This window comes from Ostreococcus tauri (assembly GCF_000214015.3).
Source record: "Ostreococcus tauri WGS project CAID00000000 data, contig chromosome 03, whole genome shotgun sequence".
Lineage (NCBI taxonomy): Eukaryota > Viridiplantae > Chlorophyta > Mamiellophyceae > Mamiellales > Bathycoccaceae > Ostreococcus > Ostreococcus tauri.
Window position 1 is genome coordinate 369,998 of NC_014428.2, and position 11,589 is coordinate 381,586.

The following is an 11,589-nucleotide window of genomic DNA, read 5'->3' on the forward strand; positions in this document are numbered from 1 at the left end:
GACTTTTTAGGACACCTCCGAGAAACACTTCGGAGCCTTTCCCCGTTAAACACCGGGTCGGCGACGTCTCACGCCTGCGCGTTGTGCCAAGGGGCTACAATTCACAATCATCGACCGTCGACGATGACGAGATCGACGCGGACGGAATGACCCGTCGGTTTATTGCTTCCAAAATCAACTCGAAACGATCGACTGACGACGCGTCGATGTGCGCACTTTTTGCAGGCGACGATAATGAAAGCGAGCGCGATTCGTTTTCCCTTGTAACTCTAAAACACTGTACTACGATCGAGGCGACTGCGACGCGCTCGATGATCTAAATCCTACGAACCCACTGGTATGAGCACCGCGGCGACGCTCCGTCCCTCCTCCACGAGGACGTTGAACGTGCTCGTCGCGCGCGACGTATCGCTCACGTCCGCTGCGACGCCGAGCTCTCTGAGATACTCCAACACCTCCTCGCTCAGCGGTTGCACCACGCGACCGGTCCCGACGATGAGTAAATCCGGGACGGGATCCAATATCTCGAGCGCCGCGAGCGACGCTCTCGTGATCGCGCTCGCGGCGCGCGGTCTCCACGCCGCGTGCGCCTTTTCGTACGCGAACAGCGAACCCTCGCAGTACGCGCCATTGATGACGAATCCGCGATCGTCGTACCTGCGAGAAGAGACCGAACCGTCAGTGACGTCGTGGACGAGAGGACGCGGCGCACACGCACGAATCGATGATCAAGCGGCCCTCAGGACCTTGGAGGAGCTCGAAAGTGTTCGGGTCGCTGAGCACGCCATAAGCCCGATAGCGCGCGATAACGGAGGCGACGGACGAGGAAGACGTCGATGCACGCGCGGTGGAGCCGCGTGCGAGTCGCAGCGCGACCGCGGCGAGCATGGGTGAGTCGACGAGTGTGGTGAGAGCGCTGCGACGGTTGGTATTACAAGTGGTGATTACTTTGTGAGCATCTCTTCAATCTCTTCGAGAGTCTTACCTCTGGTCTCGACGACGGTGAAGTAAATGGATACCACGGCGAGGACACCGACGGAGGCAAAGCCGAGGTAAGTGCCCCGTAAACCGATGGTCTCTTCCACCGTTGGTAGGAATAGAGACACCAAGAAGTTGCTTCCGAAGTTGCTCAGGGTAGCCAGACCGACGGCGGCCGAGCGAACCTTGGCTGGAAACACTTCGCCCACGAGTAACCACGCGATTGGACCGAAGCTGAGCTGATACGCTCCGACGTAGAGGAAAATGACGGCGAGCGAAGCTTGCGCTTGCGCCACCGTTTGCGCCTCTCCTGGAGCGTTCAACGCGGCCAAAGCGAACAAGCACACGGTGACGACGCTCACGCCGCCCAAGAGAAGCGGACGACGTCCTAAACTATCGACCTTCGAAACGGCGATGGCCGTCATGAAGAGTTTCCAAACGCCTAGAATGACTGAAACGTTCGCTGCATCCTCCGCACTCCACCCAGCGGCTTCAAACGTTTGGTTGGCGTAGTAAAGAACGCTCGGTTGCCCGGTAAACTGTTGAAACAACACCACAGATAATCCAATGTACAGCGGTCGCAGATATCGCTTCTCAAACAGGTGAATCATCCCCGAACCACCCTCTGTCGCATTCATCGTTTCGGCAGCTTGGAAAATGTCCTCCAGCTCCTTTTCAACCCTGGCCATGTCCGCGTCACTTTGTGCGCCTCTAACCTTGACCAACGCGTCTCGCGTCTTGCTTCGAGTCTCTGGGGTGTCACCAGCCTTGGCGATCCAACGCGGTGAATCTGGGAGCACCGCTAAGGTGCCCGCGAGAAGCAAGGCGATTACGGGTGTCGATTCCAAAAACAACTGCCTCCATCCGCCGTCCGCGGTCATCACGCCCTCGCTCGCCAAGTATCCGATGAGAATCCCGCCAACGATGAAGCCTTCCTTGAGCGAGATCAAACTACCGCGCAATGCGCTCGGCGCGGTCTCCGCAATGTACACTGGCGCGCTCTGCATTGCGAAACCGACGCCCAATCCGTACACGAGCTTTGAGAAAACCAAAAGCTCGAACCCGTTCGCCGCGCTCCCAGAGACGCTCCCTATCAAGTAAAGCATCGCCGCCAGCGCTAACTCCCTCCTCGCGCCCAAGCGATCACCAATCCCAGCGCCCGCCACTGCGCTCGCCATGAGCGCGCCGAAAAGCGACGCGCTCACAAACTGTCCCGACTGAATGCTATTCAGCGCGAACCCATCCCCACCATTCGCCGCGCTTGTGGTGATGTTCTCCAACGCGCCCGAAGATATCCCGATGTCCCATCCGAACAACCCACCAGCGATCGCCGGGAACATGAAGTTCCGCGCCACCGCGCTCGGCGGCTCTGAGCCCCCGTCGCCTTCGCCGTCGTCCACCGACTTGCGCTTCTCTTCGTCCCTCGACGACACGACGGACGTGCGCGTCGGGGCATCGTCATCCATCACCACTGCTCGCGCCCGAGCGTGACGTCGCGTCGACGACGACGCGAGCGCGAGAGATGCGGGTGTTTTCGCTCGACGCGTCGACGTTCGCGCGCTCGTTCGCGCGTCGCCGCTTCGCGCTCGCGAGACGCTCGAGAGCGCGGGCGCGGTGAGGAACACGGCCGAGGTCATCGTTTTCGCGGTCTATCGACGCGCGTCGAAGTGAAACGTCCGGGGGGGGTGAACGAGACGAGGCGAGAGAGGAAAAGCGTTTTCGGCTGTTATTAAAACACTGAGCGCGCAGAAAAGTACACGTCTAGGGCGTCGCGTCACCGAGATCAGGCGGCGACGTCTTCAATTTTACCGTCGAAGTCCTCGACCTCAGTTGGTTTCTCGGTGGACGGTAGGGCGGCCTCGACGGCGGCCTCAACGAGCGCGGCAGGCGAGTCGCCGGAGACGTCGATCTGCAAGACGTGCGTCTCGGTCTCGGTCTTCGTTGGTTCGGCGACGACGCTCAGAATGCCGTTGGCGCACGCCGCTCGAATCGTGCTATGGTCCACATTTCGTGAGACGGAAGTGGAGAGCGCGGCACGACCGTTCGAGGTCTTGACCTCGACGTGTAACATGCGGTCGGCTGTGAGCCTGCACGAGACGTTGTCGGCGGACACGCCAGGGACGTGGCGGCGAACGAGCGTGACGGCTGACTCACTCGTCGTCATGTCGCTCTCCAAGCTGGAGACAGCGATGTCCATCGGATCTATCGCGTGTGGATCTTGCATGGTGATCTTGAGCAGGCCGTGGGCCACGGAGGCGGAGATGTGACTCAGCTCGATGTCCGCCGGAAGGTTCTTGAACGTCTTCTTAAACTTGCCGAAATTCTTGGAATCGCCCTCGACGACCAAGCTGTCCTCTGGTCGTTCCAACGTCACAGAAATGTCCGCTGCGCCGAAGCCTGGGACGCTGAGAGTAATGGTGCTGCCTTCATCGTCCGTCTCCATGCCTTCGTCCGGTGTCGAGCTGATGGGCACCCGGAGCGTCTCCGCCGTTCTCTTCAAGACGGCAACTCTCAGCACGCCGTCGATGCACGACGCCTTGGGCGCCACCGTGATGTCGATGTACTTGGTCGGTAAACCGAGCTCAAGCGGCGAAGAACTGCCCTCGACATCGATGCGAAGCTTTGCGTGGCCTCGCTTTGTCGTCACCGACGCCTTGACGTCGCCCGCTCGGACGCCCGGCGCGTGCGCCGTGATCAGAAATCCTCGGCTCGTCTCCTCGATCCTCGGACGTCCAATCTCCTTCGTCCTCGATCGTTCATTTTCGTTCAAGCGCCTCATCGCTCGCGCACGCTCCCCCGCGTTCGCGAACGCGAAGTCATCGTCGAACAGCGCATCCACGAGCGCCATCGGGCTCGCGGTGTACATCGTCGGTCCTCGCATCATCATACCGAGCATCTCGTCCGTGGTCTCTCGTAAGAGTGAAGTAGTTTTTTTGTTGTTTGTTTCACGCGCCGTCTGTCGCGCGCGAGTGTGTCTTGCGTCGTGTTGTGACGACCGCGCGCTCGGGATCGACTTGAAATACGCTCGAGAAGGACGTTTCGACTTCCGTCTCGACACCATCGATTCGAGTCCCTCTGCGCGAGTCACGACTCAAGAAAAACGGTAAATATGGAAGTTCATCGATGGTTGCGTCTCGAAACGTCCACGGGCGTGCCCGCTGAATTCCGCGGCCTCGGCACCCCCTGGCGTCGGTCGACGCGCGACGATGCTTCGCGGACGGGCGACGCGAGCGCTGCGGTCCACCGCGACGTACGCGTCGGTTCGCGCGTCGATCGGGAGCGAGGGAGCGACGGATGCGGGCGCGAACGCGGTGCGCACGCTCCACAGGGGCCTCTCGTCGACGTCGACGACGATGCGGGCGAACGCGGCGACGGAGCGCGAGCGCGCGAGCGCGGTGGGGCTGGGGGAGTTTGAGATGAAAGGGGTGACGCTGCGCGGGAGGCCGCTGTACCTGGACATGCAGGCGACGACGCCGCTCGACCCGAGAGTCCTGGACGCCATGATGCCCTACATGACGGAGCAGTACGGGAACCCGCACTCGCGAACGCACATGTATGGATGGGAGACGGAAGACGCGATCGAACGGGCGAGAAAGGAAGTGGCGGATCTCATCGGTGCAGACGCGAAGGAGATCGTGTTCACGAGCGGGGCGACGGAGTCGAACAACGCGTCGCTGAAGGGGGTGGCGCACTTTTACAAGGATAAAAAGAGACACATCATCACAACCACGACCGAGCACAAGTGCGTGTTGGACTCGTGCCGGCAGCTCGAGCGCGAGGGATTCGATGTTACGTATCTCCCGGTGAAAGCGAACGGATTGATCGATATGAAGGAGCTCGAGGCGGCGATGAGGGAGGACACCGTGGTTGTCTCCATCATGGCGGTGAACAATGAAATTGGGGTGATTCAGCCGCTAAAGGAGATTGGCGCGCTGTGCAGATCGAAGAAGATCTTCTTTCACACCGACGGGGCGCAGGCTTTGGGGAAGATTCCCATGGATGTGAACGAGTTGAATATCGATTTGATGTCGATTAGTGGACACAAGTTTTACGGCCCCAAGGGCATCGGCGCGCTGTACGTCCGTCGCCGTCCGCGCGTTCGTTTAGAGCCGATCATCAACGGTGGCGGCCAAGAGCGAGGTCTACGTTCTGGCACACTCCCGACGCCCCTGATCGTCGGCATTGGCGAGGCAGCTCGCGTGGCGAAGGAGGAGTTGCATCGCGATGAGGTGCACGTCAAGCGATTGTCCGATCGTTTGATCAACGGACTCCAATCGCGTTTAGAGCACACGCAGATTAACGGCGATCTCGAAGCGCGTTACCACGGTAACGTCAATATGTCGTTTGCCTACGTCGAGGGCGAGTCGATGTTGATGGGCCTGAAGGAGATCGCCGTGAGTAGCGGGAGCGCATGCACGAGCGCTTCTTTGGAGCCATCGTACGTGCTTCGCGCGCTCGGCGTGAACGAGGAGATGGCACACACTTCGATAAGATACGGTATTGGCCGATTCACCACCGAGGCTGAAGTGGATCGCGCCATCGAGGCGACTGTGAGGCAAGTTGAAAAGCTTCGCGAAATGTCGCCACTTTGGGAGATGGTTCAAGAAGGGATCGACCTCAAGACAATCGAGTGGGCCCAGCACTAAATCAATGCAAGCGCTCATGTACGCTCACCGCGCGCGCGTTTAGAACAACTATATCGTCATAGGAGTGGGTTACGGGGCGAGCTAGAGTCACAGTTTCCAATTCAACAGCAAAAATCAAACTTTAAGTTCCATTACCGCTTATAATACTCGAGCCGCGACTAGTATTAATGTATTAAGCCGAAGACAGCGCCACCTTCTTCCTGTTTGCGTCACCCTTGGACGCGTTTGTGGCGGCGAATGCCTTTGCAACCTTCTTCTTCAACGGCATTGCGGGCTCATCGTTCCACTCTTTTCTCTTGCGCGGTGATGGTTTACCCATGATGGTATCCGGAGCCTGGTAGCCGGGCGAATGAACGTCCAACTCCTCGCTCGTCGTCGCCAGCTCGATCCGAATCTCCGTCGCCTTGGCGCCCTTCACCTTCACCGGAGCGTACGTCGTGCACTGATGGATCCCGGTGAGCGAAGACTTCACGAGCTCCGCCACCGCCACTGTCTTGCTCACCTGCGTCCCGATGCCTCTCACGACCACGACCGTCCTCGCCCCACTCGACAGCGCTTTCAGCGCCTCGTTCGCGCACTCTTGCACGTCTCCGGCATTCCCGACGTCCACCGTCTTGGAAATCCGCGTCTTAGCACTCGCGCGCTTCGCGTTCGCCATCTCTCGTGAGCAATACACACGCTCTTTTTATCCGACTGAGTCGCGTAAACTTCGCTCGAGCGCCCGTGCGCGTCGTACCGAGCGCGCGAACGGTTCACCTTTTAAAACCCACCAAGCTCGATCGTCGCTCAGTGCGTTCGCTGCACGTCGTCGCTCAATTCACGCGCGTGCGATTTAGACGGTAGAGATTCGTCACCGACTCGACGCGTCCCCCGAGGCGCCGCCGCGCGCCGACGGCGACGCTAGGTGAGGCGAATGTGAAAGAATTCTCAAAGATAACTGACTGGACAAATATCTTTCAAGGGCACACGAAAACCATTGACTTTTTGGATGTTTGTGTATATCTCGGGACTATTCGCGAGCGGAGCGGGATGAATCACGAGCTATGAACGCTAATCGATGACAATTCTATTTCTTTTTTCGAGCGACGTGTGCGGTGAGGAAGAGAGCACGTCGAAGGAGGCCGATTCGCTCGGCGGGTTTGGAGGCGCTTAGGCGCTCGCCGACTTCGTCGAGGTGGTCAAGGGATAGATGTGGGAATCGCTCAAAGGCGAGCTCGAAGTCCACATCATCGGCAGTGATCTCACGAAGACGCTCGAACGCGAGTGCCGGAGCAATGAGAATCGTGGCTCGATCAACGCAGGAGTCTATATCAACAGAGCACTCGCCGGCGTCCGTGGAGGACAAAAGCTCTCGCATGTCCTCAACGCTCGCTCCCGCGACGTCCGTGATGGTGATGCGATCGTGCCCGAGTTCTTGCGCTAAAACTGAGCGCGGGGGCATATAAGTCTTCCAAAATATAGCGTTCGCTCTCGGAGAGCCGTTGAACGTATCGATATTTGCCAAGGCTTGTGTAGCTGGGACCACGCCGCCTTGGTGAAGAATCCCAAACAGGCACGTCAGAATCGCGTTGAACGCGATCCAGAGCGCGAAAAAACCTCGTCGACAACGCGATCCCAATTTCTCTGTGGGGTGTAACGCTGCCAAGACGCACATGGGGAAAGTCATAGGCGTAAGAAATCTCGGCTCTTGGTGCGGCGCGAATGAGAGCGCCAACAGAGGAACTAAAACGCTCGCCTGAAGCGCGTGCACGAGCAAGGCGTCCCGCGGGCTCGACGGTGACGCTTTACGTTGCGACACGAATAGCGTGTCTCTGAAGAAACTAAACCAAAGTGGGCCGAACATGATTGGTCCATTGACCACGGCGTGCAAATATCTAGGATGCAGCCCGTGAAGCGCCAAATTCTCCGCTCGAGCGTTGTACGAGAACGAATTCCAAGGCGTCACGATCCAATTCTTCGGGTTCCACGCGAATGCATCCGTCACGTGAACTCCCCTGAAGTAAGCAGTGTCAGCGACGACGCATGCCACCGCGACGACGCACGCCGCCGAGACACCGCTCAGCGCTCCCGCCACTGCGTTACCCAACGACTTCTCCCTCGCCCGCATCACTGCGAACACCGCCCAGGGCGCGATGTACACCGCGCTCGTGAATCGAACAAACACCCCCACGCACCCTATTGCCCCTATCGCCGCGCATCGAGCGACGTCGCTCCCTCTCCCGCCAACTCTGTGGGTTGCGACGAGCGCGCACACCGCCATCGCAAATGTCTCCACAGAGTTACTAAACGGTCGCACTAAGATCACGAGCACGACCCACGAAGTGATAAACATCATCCAAGCCTCCCTCGCGTTCGCCCCGATCGCTCGCGCGCACGAAATCACCGCCGCGTCAGTTGTCCAAGAAGCCGCGCATGCAAACACTCTTGGAGCCGCCACAGCGACCGCGCTCGCGCTCAATCCGAGCGCCCTCGACGCAGCGTACGGGATCCCACTCGTCAACCACACCCCGATGATCGATCGCGCAGGCGCTTCCGAGCGAAACTCCCACGGAACGTTCGCGGAGACGTTGAACACGTCGCGAGCGGCGATTTCGTTAGACTGATGATACTCGTCGGGGTGCACATACCCGTACGTCGCGAGCGCGCACGCGAAGCGAAGTGCGACGGCGGAGAGGAAAAGTATAATGTTGAACGCGTCGTCCATCGCGACGACGGTCGAGACCGACGCCGCGACGAGGACTGTGGGTCGACGTGCGCTTTTGCATGGCTCTCCATCTACTCGTCCCAGTCGGTCGCCGGGACGCTTGGCTAATACCTACTCTCACGCTCGGTGGTCGAAGCCGTAATCCAACCCGCGACGCTCGTCGACGATCATGGAGTTACCCGCGATGATCCTGCCGTGTCGCTCCTTGGCGCGAGCGACGTAGACGTCGTAGCCGTCGATGTACTCGACGTTTCGCAGGCTCGTGCCGTGGGCGGAGAGCTTCGAGAGCGACTCGCACGATTTAAACACCTCGCTCGGGATCGTGTGCACGCCGAGATTATCGTCCACGTTCAAAGCGCGAAGTCGTTTCAATCGACCCAACGCCGCGGGCAAGACGGTGAGTGCGCACGCGCTCGCGTCGATCTCCTCCAGGCGCTCGCATTCGGCGAGCGCGTCCAACGCGCTCGAGCGCAAACCTTTATTCCTAGCTATTCGCACTGTCGTCAGCGCCGCGCATCGCGATACCGATGTCGGTAGCGTTTCCAACTCGCAATCACACGCGCTCAGCGTCACCAGCGCTCGCAGGTCGCCGATCGAGCTCGGGAACTCGCGCAGACGGTTCCCGTCCAACGTCAACGTCTTGAGCCTCGTCAGCGTCCCGATCGTCTCCGGAAGCGACTCGATCTCGTTCGATGCCAAGACCAATCGTGTGATGCCGCACCATAACGAGATCTCTCTCGGGATCGTCGTCAGACGGTTGTTCGTCGCGTCGACGTTGCGCACGCGCTCGGGCAGGTCGCTCTCTTGGGAGAATAACTTCTTGGGGAGCTCACGAAGATTTTGGTCCCGCAGAGCGACAATCCCGGTGGTTCTCCAGCTATGTTCGCGGGAAGAAGACGATGGTTTCGAGGACGACCGTCCGTGCGCGTCGGTGGCGGAGGCGGCGGATTGGACGCAACCCATGAACGATGATGATTTGCGTTCTGAGGACGGCGCAGTGGAGTCGAATGGCTATGAATGCGTTCGCGATTTGGATGACAACGGCTCGCTAAGGATGAAAAGGAATTCAAAGGAAAGCGGTTGACCTGATGCGGAGAGATGATCATTCATCATGACTTATGTGCCGTCTTTTTCTTCCCTTTCCACTTTTTTGGAAGCGGCGGTGCCACGTCGTCTCCCGTCTTCGCGGGCACCGGCTTTTTGCGCTTCTTCTTGTCACCCATGTACACCTTGGGGTCGGCACCCATCGGTAAATCGAGCGGAGCGCGCCTGGGGTTATCCTCCTTGCCGTCCTTACGCTTACGGCGACGCATGCCTTTCTCCCCCGTATGCGCAAGCATCCACTCCGGCACGTCGCATCCGCTGTTCTTCATCACGTTCGCGATCGGTCTCAGATCTCCTCTCTGCGCGTCTTCCTCGGTGAAGAACGTAATCGCCGCACCCGGTCTCCCCGCTCGTCCACTTCGGCCGATGCGATGGATGTAACTCGTGGGAGATCCTGGAAAGTCAAAGTTTATGACAGTGGAGACACCGACGAAATCCATACCTCGCGCTAAGAGATCCGTCGCTATGAGAACCCACGTTTCGCCCATGCGAAATCGATCCACCTGTTCCTCACGTTTCGTATCGCTCATCTCGGCGTGAATGAGACCGATGTGCAGGCCGTCACCCGTGAGCTCCTTGGCGAGCACCTTGGCCCGGTCCTTGGACTGCGTGAAGATGATAACGGGCGGTTTGATGCCGTCGCGAATGATTTGCCGAAGCGCCATGAGTTTTCCAGCCTCGTGCCCGCAGAATACCATGCGTTGCGCGATGGTGCTCGACGCGCTGTTTCTTTCGCCCACAGTGAGCCGGATCGGTCTCGGCATGACGCTTCGCGCGAGCTCCTCAACCTTTTCCGGAAGCGTCGCGCTGAAGAGCGCTCTCGTGATCTTCTTGTTATCGCACGCCGCGACGACGGCGTCGATCTGTTCGACGAAACCCATCTCGAAGAGCTTATCTGCCTCGTCTAGCACGAGATAAAGCACCTTGGACAGGTTAATCTTGTCGTCCTGCAGCAAAATTTTCAGCCGCATCGGCGTCGCGACGACGACGTCCACCTTGCTAAAATCGTTCCCCGCCGTCGCCTTGCTGAGCAGACATGACTTCAACCCACTAACGCCGCGCGAGAGCAAGCGCAGGATGCGTGCTGATTGACTCGCGAGCTCCTTAGTCGGGGCGAGGAGAAGCGCCCGTGCGCCACCCTCCTTGTGCGCCTTGAGTTTCATGATAATCGGAAGCAAGAACGCGAGCGTTTTCCCGCTTCCCGTCGGCGCGATCGCCAGTAATTCGTTCTTACCACACAGAATCGGTACCGCCTGGCGTTGAATCGGCGTGGGCTCTAAAAACTTCGCCTCTCGCATGCGTTCGAGCAGTCGTCCGCCGCACTTGAACCTCTTCTCGAGCTCATCGAACGTTTGTAGCGGCGCCGGACACGACCCATCCGCCCCTTGCACGCGAATCCTTAATTGTTTACGCATCGCGTTCGCCTCGTCGTCCGACAACTTGGTATATTTATGCGTCGCGGTCGCGGACGAACCCGCGCCTTCGTCCTCCTCCTCCTCGCTCGACCCACCGCCGTTCCGTCGTCGACGCCCGTCGTCGTCATCCCCCTCACCCCCATCCCCAGCCTTTTCGCTGAAACCCTTCGCCACCGCCGCGTCGACCGCGTTGAAGCGCTTTCGGTCGAATCGCGCGCCGCCGCAGAGCTCGGCGAACGCCAGCGCCTGCTTCGCCCTGCTCCCGACGCTCGCGGACATCACCGCGTCGGCGCGCGACGACGCGCGGTGCCGATCGTCAGAGGACGCCCCGCGGACGCCCGCGCGGTGCTCCCGGTGCCCCGAGCGAGCGACGCAGTGAACGAGCGAGAACACGACGAAAAGAAAAACCAAAAGAGAAACCAAAAGCGAAACCACGCCGTGAACAACGACCCAATACGACCCAATACGACCCAATACGACCAAAAGAGAAACCAAGCGTCAGCCGGGATTCCCACCGAGTTCCCTCGGTAGTACTAATCAGCCACAACACGTCCCCGGCGGCGCAGCGCAAGGGTCGTGCGCCGGTTTCCGCGGCCAAGGGCTCGAAGAGCGCCCCGGCGACCAAGCGGGCGACGAAGAAGGTGCGCGCGAAGACCACCTCTTCCCCGGCCGCCAAGAAGACCACCTCCGTTGCGGCGAAGAAGTCTTCCGGCTACACCAAGCGCGCCACCAAGCGCGTGCG

The 11,589-nt window shown here is 59.6% G+C and overlaps 8 protein-coding genes across 8 annotated transcripts; 1 reads left to right on the plus strand and 7 right to left on the minus strand.

The window, feature by feature from the left end:
- Window positions 1-323: 323 nt before the first annotated feature.
- On the minus strand, window positions 324-888 carry OT_ostta03g02275 (NADH dehydrogenase [ubiquinone] 1 alpha subcomplex assembly factor 3; the record flags this gene model as incomplete). The annotated part of the gene is made up of 2 exons (XM_022984752.1): window positions 324-657; window positions 719-888. 2 exons carry the CDS (start codon window positions 886-888, stop codon window positions 324-326), a joined length of 504 nt encoding a protein of 167 aa, XP_022838484.1.
- A 56-nt stretch (window positions 889-944) lies between these two features.
- OT_ostta03g02280 (NADH dehydrogenase [ubiquinone] 1 alpha subcomplex assembly factor 3) lies at window positions 945-2,444 on the minus strand (the record flags this gene model as incomplete). The annotated part of the gene is made up of 1 exon (XM_022984753.1): window positions 945-2,444. The coding sequence occupies one exon, from the start codon at window positions 2,442-2,444 to the stop codon at window positions 945-947; it is 1,500 nt and encodes a 499-aa protein (XP_022838485.1).
- Window positions 2,445-2,761: 317 nt separating this feature from the next.
- On the minus strand, window positions 2,762-3,826 carry OT_ostta03g02290 (HSP20-like chaperone; the record flags this gene model as incomplete). Its single annotated transcript, XM_003078092.2, has 1 exon — window positions 2,762-3,826. The coding sequence occupies one exon, from the start codon at window positions 3,824-3,826 to the stop codon at window positions 2,762-2,764; it is 1,065 nt and encodes a 354-aa protein (XP_003078140.2).
- Window positions 3,827-4,184: 358 nt separating this feature from the next.
- On the plus strand, window positions 4,185-5,624 carry OT_ostta03g02300 (Pyridoxal phosphate-dependent transferase, major region, subdomain 2; the record flags this gene model as incomplete). The annotated part of the gene is made up of 1 exon (XM_003078093.1): window positions 4,185-5,624. One exon carries the CDS (start codon window positions 4,185-4,187, stop codon window positions 5,622-5,624), a length of 1,440 nt encoding a protein of 479 aa, XP_003078141.1.
- Window positions 5,625-5,796: 172 nt separating this feature from the next.
- Window positions 5,797-6,282, minus strand: OT_ostta03g02310 (DNA/RNA-binding protein Alba-like; the record flags this gene model as incomplete). Its single annotated transcript, XM_003078094.2, has 1 exon — window positions 5,797-6,282. One exon carries the CDS (start codon window positions 6,280-6,282, stop codon window positions 5,797-5,799), a length of 486 nt encoding a protein of 161 aa, XP_003078142.2.
- A 408-nt stretch (window positions 6,283-6,690) lies between these two features.
- On the minus strand, window positions 6,691-8,328 carry OT_ostta03g02320 (GPI mannosyltransferase; the record flags this gene model as incomplete). Its single annotated transcript, XM_022984755.1, has 1 exon — window positions 6,691-8,328. One exon carries the CDS (start codon window positions 8,326-8,328, stop codon window positions 6,691-6,693), a length of 1,638 nt encoding a protein of 545 aa, XP_022838486.1.
- A 117-nt stretch (window positions 8,329-8,445) lies between these two features.
- On the minus strand, window positions 8,446-9,291 carry OT_ostta03g02330 (Leucine rich repeat 4; the record flags this gene model as incomplete). Its single annotated transcript, XM_003078097.1, has 1 exon — window positions 8,446-9,291. The coding sequence occupies one exon, from the start codon at window positions 9,289-9,291 to the stop codon at window positions 8,446-8,448; it is 846 nt and encodes a 281-aa protein (XP_003078145.1).
- A 146-nt stretch (window positions 9,292-9,437) lies between these two features.
- On the minus strand, window positions 9,438-11,126 carry OT_ostta03g02340 (Helicase, C-terminal; the record flags this gene model as incomplete). Its single annotated transcript, XM_022984756.1, has 1 exon — window positions 9,438-11,126. One exon carries the CDS (start codon window positions 11,124-11,126, stop codon window positions 9,438-9,440), a length of 1,689 nt encoding a protein of 562 aa, XP_022838487.1.
- Window positions 11,127-11,589: the final 463 nt, after the last annotated feature.